The sequence below is a fragment of the Lutra lutra genome, chromosome 3 (assembly GCF_902655055.1).
Source record: "Lutra lutra chromosome 3, mLutLut1.2, whole genome shotgun sequence".
In the NCBI taxonomy this organism is placed as follows: Eukaryota; Metazoa; Chordata; class Mammalia; order Carnivora; family Mustelidae; genus Lutra; species Lutra lutra.
Window position 1 is genome coordinate 28445067 of NC_062280.1, and position 20718 is coordinate 28465784.

The following is a 20718-nucleotide window of genomic DNA, read 5'->3' on the forward strand; positions in this document are numbered from 1 at the left end:
GCCCATCACAAAAAGTGTGTTGAAGAAGAAAACTCAGAAACGGATCAGGTTTCTCACTCTACCGTGTACAGGTCAGACTCTTTCCTCGAGGCTCTCCGTAAGTCTGGATTCTATTCCTGGGCCCCAGTCCCACCACCTTCCCGGCTGGGTGAGCAGGCAGCTCAACCATCCCAGCCTGTCTCCTCCTCTGGGCCCTAGGGGATTACCATAATGCCTACCTTTTCGTGTTATTGTGAGGATTAGATGAAATGGCTCCTGTCCATGCCAGGATAGGGAATCTTTGTAAGCCAGGCACTCGTGGTGGAATTCAAGCCAGTGTGCTCTTCCTAGCGCAGGAGAGGGCACTGGAGCCTTTCTGCTGTTGTTCCAATCACGTATGACCCACGAGTGACCTTCCTCCCCAGCTTCCTTCAACAGAACCCAGTTTGAACCCAGACACCTCTGGACACCCTCGCTTGGGTGCCTAGGCCCAGCAGGTGGAAGCCGGCCAGGGGGTTAATCTGTGACTCACTCAGAGCTTTCTTCTGCCTCAGGACATACATATCCCTCTCTTCCTAATGGCCCCCCACGAACATCCCAGCCTGCTTACCAGCTACAGGGGACAAATGACCAAGTCACTCATCAGCCAGAGACCAGAACCCTCAGAGAAGAGGAGGTGGGGCCTCAGAGGCAGGGCAAAGCAGGACACAGGAAAGGGGGGCCAGCAGGTGACCCCAGGCAGAGGACCCAATGTGGGGGAGGGGGAGGGAGTGTGGGCCATTGTCATTGTGGCGGAGCTGGCCAGACCTGCAAGCTGGTAGATTTCTGGGGCACTTGGCTGTCTGTTATCCTTGGGTCTCATAATAACATATGAGTTACCATGTATTTTTTTTTAAGTCTTTTTTTTTTTTAAGATTTTATTTATTTATTTGACAGAGAGATCACAAGCAGGCAGAGAGGCAGGCAGAGAGAGAGGAGGAAGCAGGCTCCCTGCTGAGCAGAGAGCCCGATGCGGGGCTCGATCCCAGGACTCCGAGATCATGACCTGAGCCGAAGGCAGTGGCTTAACCCACTGAGCCACCCAGGCGCCCCTGAGTTACCATGTATTGAGAAAGAGCCTATCACATGTCAGGATCTTACCAAATCCATTTTCTCTAATCCTCACATCAACCTTGCAAGGTTGGCTGATATCAATGTCACCAGTTCTATATTGATGAGGAAAGCAGATTTCGGAGGTTGAATGACTTGTCTGATATGACACAGCTCATATAAATGGCAGAGTCAAGATCTACCTGACCCCAAGGCCAGAGGAGCTCCAACTCCCCAGCGTCCCCTCTTGGGACAAGCAGGCTCTGGAAACTGCTCGAGGTCAGTGGCCCGGGAGGCTCAGAAGTTTAAGACAGTCTTGGCTGCTAGGGAGGAAAGAATGCTGGGTTCTGGGAAGGCAGCTCAGGACCCCAGGAGGGAGGGGCTCACCGTGCCCCAGGAGTGGGGAGCCCACTTCTCCCTCACCCTCTCTGCCTAGCCGGCTCCAGCAGAGACTGTAAACCCTCATGCTAAAAGCTGGAAGCAGTGGAGGAGGCTGGTATGGGCCAGGGATCTAGGAGTCACCCTGTTCCCTCCCGCAGCATGGACAATCTTCCCCATCTGCGCCACACCATGGACCCCAGGCCTCACCAGATCTCTCACACTTTCAGTGGGAAACTGCTGGCCTCTGTTCCCTCCCACATATTTCACCACACGTCCTGTCTCAACAGGACCCCAGGGTTTCCCTCTCCCTTCCCCCTCTCTGGCTCCAAGTCTCCAACTCCCATTCGCCCCCTCTCCCTGCTCTGGGCTCGCACCCTCCCCCTTTCAAAGTCCTCTGTTCCCTCAGAGGCAGCAATCCCCTATGGGATGTTTACACAGCCCCAGAGTCAGAAACACTGCAAACTATGAGACCTTTGGGGAGCCACATTCCAGGAAAATGAGAAGCTCAGTGTCACTCTCTCCCCCCCCCCCCGCCCTCCCCAGCCCTCCCCGCCTCGCCCCCTCCCCGCCGGGGTGTGTATGTGTGTGCGTGCGCGTACTCACTGCTAGGACACATGCCCCAAGCTCACTTATTAACTCCTGAAGGTCCTACACGCTATTACCTCAGAGAGAACTTTAGGAAGATGGAGCAGGGATGGGCAGGGGTATAAAAATGTACAACTTCTTGCAAATTTTTATAACACAGCAAGGAAACAGCTTCCCTCCCAAGACCTACGTTATCTTTGACCCGCAACCCAGGGGGGATGTGGAAGCCAGGAGAACACAGAGCCCAGAGGAACCAGTGGCTTCCTGGGGAACGTAAACCCGGGAAAGCTGAGGAGTATCCAGGGCAAACACGGGTTACTCGGGTGCCGTCAGGGAACCCCAGCATCAGAATCTTTGGGGACGTTACGTAGTACTACATATCCTTGGACCTGAGTCCAGGCTCACTGAACCAAAGCCGAGGGTGGTAAGAACATGCTTAACGGGCTTACCAGGTGATGTGGGACCCACTGACAGGTGATGTGAGGGAAGAGTGACCCATGGCTCTTCCCCCTTAGAAATCGGAAAACAAGCCAGCATCAGATGGTAGAGGCCAAAAGCAGAATGGGGTGGGCCCCGCTGCAGGGAAAAGTCATCAGGCTTGGGAGCCCCAACTTCCCAGAGTTTGACATCGGTGTTCTCATTCAACAGTGCATCCAACAACATCTGCTTTAGATGTGTTTTCTCAAGGACGAAAGGAGTCAAGTGTCACATAGCCGCCACGCAGAGGACACTCAAGAAACAGTGGCCACAGAGTGACTGCAATGAAGAATCCCGTAAAACTAAGAGGAAAAAAGTAGGGTCCTTGAAAAAGCCAACAAAGTTGACAAGCATTTAGGTAAACCGACCAAGAACAAAAGAGAGAAGACCCAAAGTACTAGAATCAGAAATGGAGCAGATGTTCCTGCCAACCTCATGGAAATAAAAAGAATCGTGAAGGAAGACTACAATCAGATGCCAATAAATTAGACAGCCAAGAGGAAATGGACAAATTCCTAAAAAGACACAAATGTCCTGAGGCGCCTGTGTAGCTCAGTGGGTTAAGCGTCTGATTCTTTTTTTTTTTTTTTTTAATTTGACAGAGAGAGATCACAAGTAGGCAGAGAGGCAGGCAGAGAGAGAGGAGGAAGCAGGCTCCCCACGGAGCAGAGAGCCCGATGTGGGGCTCGATCCCAGGACCCCGGGATCATGACCTGAGCCGAAGGCAGGGGCTTTAACCCACTGAGCCACCCAGGCGCCCCAAGCATCAGATTCTTAATCTCAGCTCAGGTCATGATCTCAAGGTCATGAGATGGAGACCCACATTGGGATTCTCTCTCCCTCTCTGCTTGGGATTCTCTCTCCCTCTCCCTTTGCTCTTCCCTCTCTCTCTCTTTCATATATAAATAAATAAAATCATATTTTAGAAAAGACATAAACTTCCAAAACTGACTGAAGAGGAAACAGAAAACCTGAAGAGACCCCTAACAAGTAAAGAGATTGATCTCACAATCAAAAATTGCCCACAAAAAAAAAAAAAAAAAAAAAAGCCCAGACTCAAACTGTTTCACATGTGAATTCTACCAAACATTTAAAGAAGAATCAATATTAATTCTTCCCAAACTCTTCCAAAAGTTGGAAAAGGGGCAAACACTCTCTAATTCATTCTGTGAGGCCAGTATTACCTTGATGCCAAAACCAGACAAAGACATTATAAGAGAAAGAAAATGAAAAACCAATATCTGTTATGAACAAAGATGCAAAAACCTTCAACTACACACTAAAAAATAAAGCCAGCTACATTTAATAATAATTATACACCATGACCAAATGGGATTTGCCCCAGGAACGCAGGGCTGTTTTCACACCTGAAAATCAACTAGAGTAATCCCATTCCATAATTAAATTCCTTAATACAATCCATATCAAAGAAATAGAAAAAACAAAACCACTGATCACCTCAATAGATGCAGAAAAAGATTTTGACAAAATCCAGTAATATCTCCTGATTTATAAAAAAACACTCAATGAACTAAAAATAGAAGGAAATGCCCCTAACAAAGGGTATCACAAAAAAAAAAACCCACAGCCATCATCATGCTTAACGGTGAATAAAGCCAAGAATGAGATTAAGATTTCTGCTCTTGCTACTTCTGATCCACACGGTATGGGAGGTTCTAGCCAGCAAACTGGGGGGATGAAGGAGATAAGAAATCAAAAACATCCAGGATGGAAAGGAAGGAGTGAAAGCACCTCTATCCACAGATTACATGACCTCATATATTGAAAACCCTAAATAATTCACTTAAAAACTATTAGAACTCCCCTGAAGCAAATAATGCATCATATTTTTTTTATTTTTTATTTTTTTATTAACATATAGTGTATTATTAGCCCCAGGGGTACAGGTCTGTGAAACGCCAGGTTTATACACTTCGCAGCACTCACCATAGCACATACCTTCCCCAATGTCCATAACCCAACCACCCTCTCCCTAGCCCTCTCCCCCCAGCAACCCTCAGTTAATGCATCATATGTTAATAAAAATAAATAAAAAAAATAAAAACTATTAGAACTAATGAATTCATCAGGTTGCAGGATAATCTCCAATGTTCAAAAATCTGTTGTATTGGGGGCACCAGGGTGGCTCAGTGGGTTAAAGCCTCTGCCTTCGGCTCAGGTCATGATCCCGGGGTCCTGGGATCGAGCCCCACATTGGGCTCCCTGCTCAGCGGGGAGCCTGCTTCTTCCTCTCTCTGCCTGTCTCTCTGCCTACTTGTGATCTCTCTGTCAAATAAATAAATTTTTTTAAAAAATCTGTTGTATTTCTACACACTGTACATGTATTTCTATACAGCCATCTGAAAATCAAATTAAGAAAACAATTCCCTTTGGGACGCCTGGGTGGCTCAGTTGGTTAAGCAGCTGCCTTCAGCTCAGGTCGTGATCCCGGCGTCCTGGGATCGAGTCCCACATCGGGCTCCCTGCTTGGCAGGGAGCCTGATTCTCCCTCTGCCTCTGCCTGCCGTTCTGTCTGCCTGTGCTCGCTCTCTCTCCCTCTCTCTCTCTGATAAATAAATAAAATCTTTAAAAAAAAAAATTCCCTTTAAAGAAATTCCATTTCTTCCATTGAAAAGAATAAAATACTTAGGAATACATCTTACAAAACATACTCTGAAAACTACAAAACAGTGTTGAAAGAAATTGAAGTTCTAAATAAATGGAAAGACATCCCACGCTCATGGCTCGGAAGACTCTATATCGTTAAAATAGTAATACTCCCCAGATGGATAGATTAAATTCAATGCAATCCCTATTAGAATCCCAGCAGGTTGCTTTGTAGAAATTGAGAGGCTGATCCTAAAACTCAGGGACCCAGAACAGCCCAAGCAATCTTCGAAAAGAAGACTCACACTTCCCAATTTTAATACTTACTATGAAGCAACAGTAATCAGAATAGTGTGCTACTAGCATAAGGACAGCCATATGTATCAATGAAATAGAATCAAATCCAGAAATAAACCCACACACCCATAGTCGATTGATTTTTTGACAGGGTTGCCAAGATCATTCAGTAGGGAAAGAATAGCCTTTTCAACAAATGGTTTTGGGATGACTGGTTAGCCACATACAAAGGAATGCAGTTGGGCGCTTACCTCATACCCTATATAAAAATTAACTCGGGGTGTCTGGGTGGCTCAGTGGGCTAAGTGTCGGCCTTTGGCTCGTGTCATGATCTCAGAGTCCTAGGATCAAGCCTCACATCTGGCTCCCTGAGCAGCAAGGAGTCTGCTTCCCCGTCTCCCTCACCACCCCTGTCTACCCCACCCAACTCCCCGCTCACACACTCACCCATGATCTCTCTCTCTCTCTCTCTAATAAATAAATAAAATATTTTTTAAAAATAACTCACAATGGATGAAAGACCTAACTGCAAGAGCCAATACTATTAAATTTTTCGACGAAAACGTAGGGTCAAATCTTCATGACCTTGGATTTGGCAATGAATTCTTAGGTATGACACCAGAAGCGAAAGTCATTATATGTATATATAAAACAGACTGTATCAAAATTTTGCACTTTTGTGCTACAAAGTGAAAGGACAACCCACAGAATAGGAAAAAAATACCTCAAATCATATCTGATAAGGGACCTGTATCATGAACATAAAAACAAAACTTACAACTCAATAACAAAGACAACGCAATTTTTTAAGTGGGCAAAGAATCTGAATAGCCATTTCTCCAAAGATACACTAATGACTAATAAACGCATGAGAAGATACTCAGCATCACTAGTCGTCAGGGAAATCAAAGCAAAACCACGAGGAGAGGTCACTTCCTATCCACTAGGATGGCTAGAATCAAAAAGTCAGATAAGCTGCGACGAGGATGGGGAGAAATCATAACCTTCCCCCATCGCTGGTGAGGATGTAAAATGGTGCAGCTATATCATGCATGGGCTGGACTGTGTCCCTCTAAAAAGATATGTTGAGGTCCCAATCCCCAGCATCTGAGAGCATGCCCTTATGCGGAAGTAGGTTCTTTACAGAGATCATCAAGTTAGAATGAGCTGCTTGTTGTAAATCCTAATCCAGCATGCCTGGTTATTGGAGACTGGAGACCGGCAGACACAGAGGGAAGACAATGCGAAGACATACAGGGAAAATACCACACGAAGACAGAAGACTGGGGAGATGCTGCTTTAAGACGAGAAGTACCACTGATCGCCAGCAAACCCCCAGGCACTAGGGAGAGCAAGAAAGGATCTCCTCCACACCTATTAGAGGAGCACGGCCCTGCCAACACCTTGATTTGGGACTTCCAGCCCCCAGAAATGTAAGACCATAAATTTCTGTTGTTTAAAGTCACGGGTTTGTAATACTTTGTTACAGCAGACGTAGAAAACTAATAGAAGCTACTTTGAAAAACAATCTAGCAGTTCCTCCAAAAGTTAAGCAGAATTACCGTATGACCCTGCAATTCCACTCCTAGGCACATACAATTGGCCCTTGAACAAGGGGTTAGGGGCACCAACAATCTGAGCAGTGAAAATCCCCATTTAACTTTTGACTCCCCCAAAACTTAACTACTAATAACCTACTGTTGACTGAGAAACCTCAACGATAACATCAAGTCAGTTAACACATTTTTTTCATTGAAATTGACACAGATTTTACATGGCATATATTACATACTGTAGTTTTACAATAAAGTAAGCTAGAGGAAAGAAAATGTTAACAAAAACCTCATAAGGAAGAGAAAATACATTTGCCATCCTGTAAAAATCTGTGTATAAAGTGAACCTGTGCAGTTCACACCTGTGTTTTTCAAGGCATCCAGGAGAAATGAAAACATACAGTCACAGAAAGACTTGGACATGAATATTCATGACAGCGTTGTTCATAATAATCGAAGATGGAAACAACCCAAATGTCCACCCATTGATGCATGGGTAAACAAAATGTGGTAGACTCTCGTGATGGAATATTATTCAGCCACGAAAAGGATGTGTCTTAAAAACATTACGCTAGGGACGCCTGGGTGGCTCAGTTGGTTAAGCAGCTGCCTTCGGCTCAGGTCATGATCCCAGCGTCCTGGGATGGAGTCCCACATCGGGCTCCTTGCTTGGCGGGGAGCCTGCTTCTCCCTCTGCCTCTGCCTGCCATTCTGTCCGCCCGTGCTCGCTCTCTCTCCCTCTCTCTCTGACAAATAAATTAAAAAAAAAAAAAATCTTAAAAAAAAACAACAACAAAAAAAAAACATTACACTAAGCGAAAGAAGCCAATCACGAAAGCCATACATTTCTATTATTCTATTCATATGAAATCTCCAGAACAGGGAAATATGTTGGGATGGAAAGTAAATCACTGGTTGCCCAGGACTGGGGCAGAGGTGGGGGGGAAAGGATGGAAGGACTGAGTAGCAATAGCTATCAAGTACAGGTTTCTTTTCAAGGGGACGAAAAGATTCTGACACGGATGGTCAGTGCCAGACCAAAAGAGAAATGATGGAGACGGGTCTTCGGAAACTGTAGACCAGTGGTTCTCAAACTTGGCTGCCAAGGGGACTTACCTGGCAAGGTTTTCGTTAAATCAACTTTATCAAGAGCGAATTTAAATACAATAAATGCTACCCTTTTAGGGATATAGTCCAAGGAGTTGGACAGATGTATACATCTGCATAACTATCACCACCATCAAGATAAAGAACATTTCTATCACCCAAAAAATTTCCCACACACCCTCTGGCAAGCTTCCCACCACCCCAGTTCCAGAAAACTACTAATCCGCTTTTTGCCATCATGGCTTCCGACTTTCAAGAACTTCAGAAAAATGGAATCATCTAGCATGCGCTTCTGTGTCTGGCTTCCTTCCCTCAGCAGTATTGTCAACATTCACTCACAACGCCATGTGTAACAACTGTTCATTGCTTTTCATCGCTTGGTCATTTTCAACTGGCCCATAATATCACATATTTCTCCACTCATCTGTTGTTGAATATTTGTGTTTTTCCAGTTTGGGGTTATTGTGCATAAAGCTGCTATGCAAATTCATGTATTTTGCGGGCATGTTTCCATTTCTCTCTGGTAAATACCTCGGAATGGCTTTGCTGGGTCAGGCAGCAAGTGTGTGTGTAACTTCATAAGGAATGGTCAAACTGCTTTCTGGAATGGTTGTACCATTTTACACTCCCAGTGCTGGTTGCCACTTTTAAAATTCCCAATGCCTGATCTTGCCCCAAAGCAACTAAATCCGACTGTAGGGAGAAGGACCCAGGCATCATTACCGCCCTAGGTGACTCTCCTGTATAGATAAAGTCTTTGGAACCACTGCTATAATCTCAGGAGCCCTGGGGCAAGCAAACAAGCAAAAGACACATTGTATTTGCCTGCACCATTTCCTCGTGCCTTCTTGATAATGGACAGAAGAGGAGAAACACATAAGCAAGTATCTTGCCAAGTCCACACTTTGCCCTGTGTTGGTCACTCAGATTTTCCCCACCTTCCAGGATTTAGAAGGCAGGAAGGATAGAAAATAATAAATATTGGCAACTTTTTCACCACTTGATCTAGAACGTGGCATATAGTTGGGTCATCACTCTCAGGGCTCCCGAGAGCCCTACGAGGTAGGTCCTACTCTCATCCCCGTCGTATGAGGGAACTGGAGCACAGAGAGGTTAAGGAACTTGCCCAAGGTCACACAACCAATTAGGGATGCACTCAGGATTTAAATGCAATACTCTGCCTTCAAGGCCAAAGAACAACAGATGGGTCCTGGGGCTGCGAGCCTCCCCCAGTCCAGCTATAACCCGGAGCATATGACCCCAAGCCTCCAGCACAACCACGAAGGAAACACAAGCAGGTGTGTTTATGAGAGAGCGGGAAAGGTGGTGTGTCCTAAGACTGAAAGGCGGGGGTTCATTATAGGATTTCCTTTCCTTTCAAGCTTAAAGGATGAGATTTAAACCCCTCTGGTACAGGAGAGGAGACCAAGTCATTGCTGGTGCTCGGGACAGGGAAGAGCCAGGGTCTGGGAAGAGGGAAGGAGAAAGAGAGAAACAGGAGGTGAGTAGAAGCCGCCTAGAAGCTGAGGTGGGGACAGTTTGCCTGCCCAGCAATTGCCTGGTACCTCCCTTTCATTCACATCTGACCTGGAATGAGCATTCTGCTGGAAGGAGCAGCATTTTTCATCTGGGACTACTATTTTAAACAAGGGGCAAATCAGGAGCAAGAAAAGCATTTCTCAAAAACACATTAGGGCTTAGGGAAACGGTGTGGGCTACATGGCTACTCCTCGGATCATCTTTGCAACTTTTCTGTAAATCTACGACAACTCTAAATTTACAAGTTCCCTTTAAATAATAGATAAACAGATGAGAGTTAGCTAGTTTGATAAAATGCACCTGGAGGCTGTGGAATCCTAGAGCGGGGGAGCGAGAAGAAACACAAAACGGAAGAAAATCTGCCATGTATATACACACTGTGGGTATGCTGGAATGAAGTGGAAGACAAATCCTGGACCATCCATTTTAACCCTCAACAGGAGAGAAGCAACTTGGGACAGATAAGGACCCCAAGAGACAGAGGGATGGGGACTAATTAGGCTCGGAACTGCCTCCTTCAAGGGATTCGGAGTCGGGAACTGGAGGGTGGCATTTCCATCCACTGGGGTGACTCTCCAGTGCCCAAACCAGCCCTCTCTCTGTCTGTCTCACTGTCTTCCCTTCTCACCTGCTCCCCACCCATGGATTAGGGCAGTGCCCGAATCATGTAGAAAGCCCCTGGTCCTTAGCCAAGTCGGCTACCCTCCCCAGGCCCCAGTTTTGGATCTATAAAACGGGGCTGCCATGAGCCTAGCCCACCTCACAGAACCGAGAAGGTGAATGAAGATGTTTGTGTATTACAAAGTTCTGTGTCAACAGAGATGATTAAAAGTTCCTAGTCACGTCTGTTCAGAATAGCCCCAAACTGCAAATAACCCAAACAGCAATCAACAGTGGGATGGATAAACAAACTGTGGTTTGTTCATAGGCTGGAATACAACACAGCAATCAAAAAGAATGAACCACTGTAATATGCAAGGACAGACTGTTGAGTGAATGAAGCCAGGCAGAAGCGTCAACAGGGGCATCTGGGTGGCGCCGTCGGTTGAGCATCTGACGCTTGGTTTCAGCCCAGCTCATGATCTCAGGGTCGTGGGATCAAGCCCCATGTCAGACTCTGCACTCAACATGGAGTCAGCTTAAGACTCCCTCTCCCTTTCCTTCAGCCCCTCCCCGCTCCGTACTCTTTCTCTCTCTCTCTAAAACAAATAAATCATTTTTTTTAAAAGAGTAAATGTACTGTATGATTCAATTTATAAGAAGTTCAAAGAGAGGCAAAACTAATCTGCGATGGCAGAAGTAAAACTAGAAATTTCCTTTAGGGGATACTGTCTTGGAGGGGTGCAAAAGGGCACTTTCGGGTGCTGGAAATGTTCTAGATCTTGATCTGGTTCATATACAGGTATCAGCTTACTGACACGTGTACTTGACGGTATGTGAGTTATACTCCCGCTAGAAAATGTAAATGACTAAACGTATGTGGAGTGTGAATCTCCGTCAGAAGGTCAGAGGGCTATTTGGAAGGATATTACGAAATGATTTTGCTGCTCCTTCTCTCCACTCTCAAGCCCTCCCTCGCCCCACTCCTCTGCCTCTCTCTAAATAGGAACCTCTTGTTCCTCAACATTCCTTTATTCCACTCCTTTACTCCTTCATCGGAACCCCTACTATGAGTCAGGGACTATTCTAGAAGCTGAGGGTACAGGCTAACCCTCAGCCCTGCTTTGCACAATTAAACAGGTACTTCATATCTACTCAGGGGCCCCTGCTCAGCAGCAGGGAGCATTTCTCTCAAGCAGGTCCCAGTGGCAAGAACTGGGCATTGAATTTCTGAGATCCCTTCCAGTCTTCACCTGTGGTTCAAGAAAGGAGGAAGGCGCCTACTGTGTGCTGGTGTGCATTTATTTCTCTATAACATAGGTCACAGAGCTGGAAGGCAGCAGGGGTAGAGGGACAGGTTTGATTCCTACCTCTCTGCCCTTCTCAACACTGCCAAGGACCACCCTCCCAGGAGCCAGGTCAACCTCGCCCTCTCTCTTTGAGCATCCATGAAGTTGGCCTCCGAGGTGGCCCCTCCATTGATTCCTGCCTCCAAGTAATCATGTCTTTACATAGGTCCCTCCCATAGTCAATGACGATGACCTAGACAACAAACAGGATTCTGTAAACATAACAGTATTTGTCTTCCAAGGTGAGGACAAAAAGACATTGTGGCCACCACGTTGCTCTCTCTTGAACCACCCACTTTAAGGAAGCCAGCCATCATGTTGTAAGGACACTCAAGCAGCCCCATGGAGAGCACCATGGGGCAAGAAACTAGGACCTCCTGCCAACAGCCCACGCCAACTTGATAGCCACATGAATGAACCACTCGGAAGCAGCTCCTCCAGCCCCAGTCAGGCCTTCAGATGACCACAGCCCCAGCTGACGTCTTGAGTGCCGCCCCACGAGAGATCCCCAGCCAGAACCAGCGAGCCAAGCCACTCCCAAATTTCTCACCCATGGAAACTGCATGGGATACTAAATGCTTGTGGCTGCTTTCCGCTACTAACTTTGGGGGGAGATTGTTACACCTATTGCTGTGTAAATAATACAGCCCCTCTCAGATCAGATCGTGGTTCATGTTGTAAGAACACTCTGGAAGGTAGCATGTTAAGGCATCCAGAACTACCCACTCTCCAGAGGGGTGACCAGTGCAGGCTGAGTTTGAGAGGACAGGAGAGAACACACATATGCAAGAAATCCCCAGCATGTGGGAAAAGAGCTGTGAAATAAGAAATCAAGCAAAGCAGAAATCTTGGCACCTTCTTCCCTAGAAATTTCTCACACACTCCATTTATCTCGGTAAATGGAACCACGTGCACACAGTGACTCTAGCCAAAAACCTTGGAGTCATCCCTGGGCCCATTCTCTCTCACACACCCAAATTCTCATTCATCAGCCAAGTTCTGGGCTCTACCTCAGAATGTATCCCAGATCTGGCCCCTTTCACTACCTTTCCGGCAAGCACCATGGACTGAGCCACCAGCCTCCCCCACCTGGACGATGTCAGCAACCTGCTGGCCCATCTCCCTAGCCTACCCTGTGCCTGCTCAAGTCCAGAGCAGCCTTCTCAAAACAGAGATCCAATCATGTCCTATGTGCTCAAAACGCTCCAGGGCTCACTATTCTCCAGTGACATGACCTTCTTTCAAGCCTTTGATAAGCTCATCTCACCTCAGGGCCTTTGCACTTGCTCTTCCAACTTCCAGGTCACCAAGGAACATCAACATTTGGGTCTCACCTCATATGATCCTTCCTCTGAAAAGTCTTCCTGGGTCACATTAGCCTAATCACTCTCTAACACACTGCTTTACTTCATTTCCTTCATAGCATGTTTATCCTACTTATTGTCTGTCTCCCCCGGGAGAATGTCAATCCCATGAGGGCAAATGCCTTATCTGTCTTATATACCCAGAACACTGCCTGGCCCTTGGAAAGAGCTCAGTAAGCATTTGTGTAATGAGCCCTGTCTAGAGGTAAGGGGATGGATGAGATGACCTCCAAGTTGATCTGGTTATAAAATCCAGAGGACAGAGCTCTGCTGTGTGTGCTGGGGCTCCCACCGCCCTTCCCGGCAGGAGGAAAAGGCAGGGCAGTAGTAAGATCTGTGGTTTTAGGGGAAAGACTTGCCAGCTGGGTGGAGTGCACACCACCAGTGCATCCCATTTCCTATAGAGGAAAATCCTCTAAAAGGCTCTTTCTGTCTGTCTGGCCATGCCCTGCCAGCCCACCTCTACCCTCTGGGCTGTCCTCCAGGGCTAGGCAGAGCAGAATTTTGCTACAACCTACAGCCTGGGGGATTCTGAGTCCCCAGCATTTCCAAGAATTGCCAGGCAGGTTATGCCCCCAGAAATCATTTCTGGCATCCCTCTGGCATCCCTCTGGCATCTCAGCCCCCATTCAACCAGACTCAGACCCTTCACTGCCAGTGTGTTCATTCCCTCATCCTGTCTAAAGGCATCTGCTGCGGCAAGAGACAGAAAGCCAAGGGGGAGGGGCAGGGAAAGATTAAGGAACATCAGCAAGATGGGATCTTTAGAAGGAAGCACCAAGGCCCAGGGACAAAGATGGTGAGGAGTTACACCATGAGACCTTGGGAAAGTCATTCGCCCTTTGGGTGCCTCAGTTTCCTTATTCATAAAACAATGGGATCTTTCAGCCTGTTTTACGCCATGATGGGATTAAAAGAATAAAGTCAGATAATGCACTGAAGTGCTTTCTAAAGCCCAAAGCGCTGTACAAACATTCATTGTTATTAAGAGAAGCAGGTGCAGAAAGGAAGAGAGAAAGGGAGTAGACAGGGGAGGAGCGAGAAGGCGCAGCCTCTGGGGTTAAAGGGTGGAGAAGCTCTGCTCTGGATGAAGAGAACAGTGAGGCAGATGGAGGGAGAAGCAGAAACTCACTGCCCGCCCCCACCAAGGGAGACAAGGCTTCAAGAAGCAGAAAAGCAGAAGGCGATGGGAGGGGCAGCTCTCCAGGTGTGCCCATTGTGAGCCAGGCCCTTTGCACTTCTGCTAGGAGGGCACTCCTACCTGGAGTTTACCGATGGGGAGCCGGCCCCAGCAAGACCAAGGATTTTGCTTGAGCAAGGACACCCGGGAGGAAATGGATTACCTCGAAGATCTGTCCACTCCATGAGCACCCTTCTCTACAATAATCCTTGGCGCTTGGAGTGACAGGTTGATGATAATGACTAGTTACTCCATTCTGGAGCACCTACCTTACGTCAGGCACTGACCTGGGCACTTTCACACCCATTATCCATTTCATCCTCATAATAACCTCTTCTTATTCCCATCCCCTCAAGGATGAAACAGGCTCACAGAGGTTGCATGACTGGCCCAAGGTCATTTGGCAAATAAAGAAGCAAAGGATGAGATGAACCAGATACTGAGTCTCCACTGCCCCGTGCATGCTTTTGAAACTTCCTCCCTCCTCCTTCCATTCACTGAACTCCTTCCAGAAAGATCTGGGGTGAACAGCAAAGGTGGGCTGCAAGGGCAGGGGAAGATAAGCCATCATGGCGGGCTGCGCAGACGGACAGGTAAGGCCCGGCATTTCCACCTCCAGAAAGCTGGGCCCATGTGACAGAACAGCCGCCCTCCCAGATAAGCCATCATAACCCAGCACTCTAAGAAGCCCGCTCCTGACCCATCACTCCTCTGTCCAGGCCTCAGAGGATGCAGCAGGGCTCCAAGCCAGCCAGGCCAATCCTCTAGCCTTCTTGCCTCAGTTTCCTTCTCTCACCTAGGCTAGCCTTGAAACACCGATGGGGAAACTGAGGACCAAAGTGCCACCTGGCCAATAACAAGAGTGAGATGATCTCGCAAGAGGTTCTGTGCCCAGGGGAAGCCTGACCTCCGACCTCATCCCCACTTCCCCACCTATCCCGTTTTCCCGCCATTGGCCTCCTTTGGCTGTGGCCCCCATCCCAAGTTTTTCCAGACTGCCTGAATTGGGCCAACCAGGGCTCTGTGCCGCCCACGGGATAAATGAAATGCATCCCCCTCCTCCTTCATTCCCCGAACCAGCGCCCCCTCCCCCAACTAAGGGAAATACTTTCAAAGTCCCCTCCCTTGGAGCTTGGTCCCCGCCAGCCACCTTCAGGAGCTGCTCAGACCCCGCACCGCGGCCCCCCACCCCCGGGCCTCGCCTTCACCTTGACCCGAGCCCGCTCCCCGCCCGAAGCTTTGCATAAACAAAGAGCAGGGCAGGGGACGACCCGGGCACCGCCCCCGGCCCGCCGGCGCCCCAGCTCCCGTCCCGGACCCGAGCCAGTCCCGTCCCCGAGCCCCCCGCCGAGCCTGCCGGCCCGCGCCCACTTACCTTGGCCTGGCATTTCCGATGACAGGAGAAGCTGCAGACTGCGAGAGGGCGAGACACAGAAAGAAAGTTTAGCCGCGAGGTATGAAATGGAAACTTGGGCGAAATCTCCTCCCACCCCCGCCCGCACTCCGCTCTCGGGAGGGAAGGAGGGAAGGAGGGAAGGAGGAACGGAGGGAGGAGGGGGCAGAGGGGGGCGGCTGCCGCAGCTCCCCGGGGCCTGCGGGGCGGGAACACCCGGGACTTCGGACCCGCAGGCCGCGGAGGTGCCGAGCCCCCATTACCAGAGCCCCCGGGGGGCGGGCGCGGGGAGGTGGGAGGGGCGGGGGGAGGGGCGGGGGAGAACCTACTGCCCTGCTGGATCTGTGCCAGGGGCAGAGGTGGCCGGGACCCAGGCCCCGTGGCAGCCGCGCCAAGGAATACGGCTTGGGGGAGGGGGGCGGTGTTCTCCCATTACATACACACCAGGCAGGCAGGCAGCCGGCACCCCAGGAACCGTGATCGCTGACTCTCCCCCAGGGAGAGACGCACACACCCGATTTACGGTCCAGGAGAAGACGGGTGCACACACACATGCACACTCACCAATAACCACTATCCCCGTGCACTCGACCAGACATGTACACATACACATATATATACACACATAGCCTCACACACACTCACACTCATGCCGCAGGGAAACCTCTGACTCAGGGGCACCAGCACACACACTTTCACAGGACACCCCCAGCATACAGCGCGACACAGGCATTGGACACGGACACACGGATAGATGAGCCTTACGCAGGCTCACAAACTCCTTGTGCATCATTTGAAACACACACACACACACAAACTCACACACACACACACACACACACACACACAGCAGACTTAACTCTGCCCTCCCACCACCAGAAGCTGGAATCAAATTTCCTATGGGGTTCCCTCAGTCTGGAATGTCCCAGCCCTGCCTGCCCCACCCCCAGGGCCCTCCACCCTGGAGTTTGGTGGTCCCCTCCCACCAGGTCTCACGGATGGGGTGAGGGGTCTCCTGAGCTGAGCTTCTGCACTGACTTGACCTTGTTAGCTGCTGAGATGGGGCAGGGGCGGGAGGTGGTGGTAGGAGTCAGGGAGGCTGGGGAGAGCAGCCCCAACCCCAAATCCTTGGCAAGCACAGCCCTGGGCCACAGCCCGCTGCCATGGCCTCTTGGATCTACAGTTCGTCCAACCACTTTCTGGCTTTGAGCCAACCTGATTCTCAGCAGAATGCAAAAGGGGGAGACTGAGGCATAGATGAAGGCCCAGAGCTGCCAAAAAAGGGCTGTCCATACTAAGGCTTCTGATTGGTCTGTAGGAGTGGAAGTCTGGGATGTGACCTTGGCCACTGGCCCTGCCCGGGAACTTGTTCTCCCAGAACCTAGTCCTGGCCCCAGCTCAGGCCTGTGACTCAGTTGTTGCTGAGCAAGCCTTTCCTAACCCCACCAGCCACCCAGGCCAGCTCAGGGACTTCTGCACCCCTGACCACACCAGGACATACACACCCCTGGCCACCCAAATCAAATCATGCCCATCTGTCTAGCCTTTCTGCTTCTCTCTTACCTTACCCCACCCCACCCCCACTACCCCCGAGTATGGCAATTCCCCTCCAGACACCCCAGCCCCACCCCCATGCCTTCTTTCCTGGCCTTGGAATGTGGAATTGAGAAAGCCTCAGGCCATGTGGCTTGAGCTGGCCCTTCCAGCCAGGCAGGCGCCCCACTGGGCCACTACCTCCAAACAGAAGGACCTTTCCCCTTCCTCTGCTGATCAAATCCCAACCCTCCTGGATAAGTCCTGGGCCCCTCCTCTGTTCCCTACCTCCTTGCAGGTATCACCACACAGAGCACGTTTCCCCCACTGCCTTGGTCCCTATAATTGTGGGCTCCTTCAGAGGAAGGACCTGTCTCTCTCTCTCTCTCTCTCTTTCTCTCACTACACAATACCTGGTCCACAGTAGAAGCTTAATAAATGATTAAGGAGTTGGACCTGACTGAAGATCTCCCCTGGAGTTTGTGTTCCCCCATTTAATCATTCCCACCCCACTCTCAGCTTTCCCTTGAGCCATACCCTGCCTGCCCCCAACATTTCATGATCCATCAAAAAAACATTCCCTACGTGTCCACTCTGGGCCTACTGACCCCAGTCAAGATACAAACAGCACAATGACCTCTGGGACTCCAACTTCAAGTATCTGACAGTTCACAGAATGCGCCAAACCCTTTCCTACCTCAGGGCCTTTGCACTTGCTGTTCTGGCTGCCTGGACCATTCTTTTTCACCCCAGCTGTCTGTCCATTGCTCACCAAGCCAAATCCTTCTTCTCCTTCTAGAGTCCACTGAAAGCCATCCATCACCCCCAAGAGCCTTTTCCAGACCACCTAAATGACATTAGGCACCTCCCATATTCTTTCTCGGCAAGACCCTGATAATTTCCTTCTTAATACAGTTCACAATCTGAAGTCAACATGGGTAACTACTGCTCACTTATGAATAAGTCTACCTCCCTACACTAGACCTATGAGGGCAGGGAGCATGCCTGTCTCATTCACACCAAATCCCCAGTAGCTAGCACACTTTCTGATCCAGCCCCTGGGACACACAGCTGAATCCAGCATCTTTGTGGAAATGGCAAGAAGGTGCCCTTTCTCCAGGCAGACCCAACTCTGTACCTGGGTGCACGGTCTGGAGAGCAAAGCGTGGCTGCTTCCAGTGCTCTCTCGGGTAGGTGCCCTTGGCAGTGAACAGCCTGCATGACCGTCCGGGGCAGCCCCGCCTGTTGCACAGTGGGCAGACACTCAACAAATGCCCTTGGGTGGAGGGCAGATGGAGAGATCATTGGGCAACTGCAGTACAGTGAGCCGAGGGCTCCATGAGTGCTGGAATGCAGAGGGTGCCCTTGAGAGCTCTCCAGTGGGGAGCAAAGGAAGACCTTCCCCAGGCCCCAGCCCGGAACACAAAAGCTCCGCAAACTCCACTCAAGTGGCAGGTTCCCAGCAGCTCTGCCGGTGGATTTGTACACCTTAGGAGCACCCGTGCCCACCCCCAGAGAGGCCCTCTTGGGCTGCGCGCCCTCCAGGAATGGTGCCCGTAGTCTGGCCACCCTTCTCCGGTCTCCCCCAGGGGGCAGTATTTCCTACTCTAACTGGCAGTTCCCCTGCTGTCACATGGAATTTGGGCATGCCACTCTCTACTGGCTTCCCGCTTTCCAGATCCATGGCACGTTCAAATGTGCTCCAGGAAGGGAAACTGCGGCAGCCAGTGTTTTCTGCCTCCGGGAGGCACACCTTCCTGTCATCCTCTCCCACAGGGAATGGCGCTGGCTTATGTACCCCACTGAATATTGTAGAAACACTGGCATGTGATTCCTGAGGCTCTGTCATCAAAGGAATGGTGGCTTCAGCCCTGGTGTCTCTGATCACTGGCTCTGGGGGAAGCCAGGTACCACCCAGAATGCGTGAGGACCTCTAAGCGATGCTATAGAGAGGCCCACATGATGAACAGCTGGGGTCCCCCACCACCAGTCAGTACCAACTCGGCAGGCGCGTGACCAAACCACCTTGCAAGCAGACCCTCCGGTCCCCGTCAGGCCCTGCGATGACTATGACCCCAGCTGACATCCTGACTACATTTGCGAAAGGTCCAGACCACCCCGTGAAGCCACACATGAAACCCTGACCTTCAGAAACCATGTGAGATCATAATTTCATATCTGTTGTAAATTGCTAAGTTTGGGGACAAATTTGTTGTGTAGCTCCAGATAACCAACACAGAGACCAGAGCCCAGGAGCCCTCAGAAAGCAAGAGGCTAAAGGCTGATGCTGGACACTGAGGCCAGAAGCCACCTCCCCAGTCCTTCCTTGCGCCCCAGGAACAGGCATGTTCATCTCTGAAATTCCTTCTTCCCTTTCCTTCCCCCTACCAAGAACTAGTCATCATGTCCCAGAAAGTAACTCCAAAGAGATTGTCCAATCTCCCTCCTTCCTGCCAGTTCAGACCAATTATCCTTCCCTGGGCCCTGTCTCTCCAGCTTTCCCCGCCCCCTTTAATCCACAGAGCTGCAGGCCATTCTCAAGTGCAAACTAACCACATTGCACTCCTGCTTAGAACGGTCTTGTCCAGCCCCTCAGCACACTTATAACACCCTTGCCGCCACTTCCAGCCACTTCCCCCAAAAGAGATCTGCCATCCTGAACTCCCCAAAAGGACACTGAATCTAGTACGTCTGAAATGGGGAACTCATATACATCCTCCAAAGCCCGTTTCAAAATGTCCCTCCCTGGATAATCAGGCACTCAAAGATGATCCCTCCCTCCTCTGTGCTCCCAGTGAGGTCCTGTTCAACCTGGCAGTTTTGTGTCCTGCCCCTCCTCCTGGCAGAAGGTGTGACATACAGATGGGGCTCAACAAATGTGGTGTAAATTTAAAAACTGGAAGAATTCTTCCCAGCCTAAACCAATGCTGATGTTCTGGGGCAATGGAAGAGCCACAGGAGAGGGTGGATGAACCCCACTTTTCCGCTCCAGCCCCTGCTGGGAGAGGGCCAGTATGGACCATGGTCAGTGCTTTCTGAGTGCCTCAGGACACACACCACCCATGATCCAGCCTGGTCCAGCTCTCCATCTACCCGCTTTCCTATCTGGCTGCATGGAGACTGGCTCTCATCCCAGATGTTGGTCATGCTCTGTGACCTGGGACCAGTTAGCCACTCTGAATCTCTCTGTTCTCCTCATCTATAAAATGGGGGCAATAGTAGCATCTTTCCCAGGGTTATTGTGAGAATTGACGGACTTCGTGTTTGTGGTTGGCCCTGAGGATGCTCTGTGGAAGGTTGTAGCTGGCATCAGCATTGGGGAGCCCCTGTCTCCTAATCAGGACACCGGGTTCTAGTCCTGAGGACCATTGTACAACTGTGTGACCCAAAACAAATACCTCTCACTCTCTGGTCCCCACCACACCCTGCTGACTCACACTCTCACACTCGTTAGCCTAGATTAGCCCTGAAACCCCCCCAGCTGCTGAGCCCTAGAACAGAGGTTCCTCAAGCCCTCTCCCCGCTGCTAGAGCCTGGGGCACCCCACTGGTCTCTCCACCAGTCACCACATGCCTCTTCCTCCCTTCGACAGTGGAAGTGTGAGCAAGCCTGGGTTCCGACCCTGAATGCATCCCAGACTCTATGAAACACCCAGCCTGCAGTCAACAGAGAGGCCCACTCTGCA

At 49.9% G+C, this 20718-nt stretch overlaps 1 protein-coding gene across 8 annotated transcripts in view; it reads right to left on the bottom strand.

The window, feature by feature from the left end:
* TNS1 (tensin 1) overlaps positions 1 to 20718 on the bottom strand; it is a 200456-nt gene that overhangs the window by 153392 nt on the left and 26346 nt on the right. For all 8 annotated transcript variants that reach the window (XM_047721014.1, XM_047721015.1, XM_047721013.1 and 5 more), the window contains exon 3: positions 15483 to 15520. In XM_047721014.1, coding sequence (XP_047576970.1) covers positions 15483 to 15520 — 38 coding nt within the window. The remainder of the gene's footprint in view (positions 1 to 15482; positions 15521 to 20718) is intronic.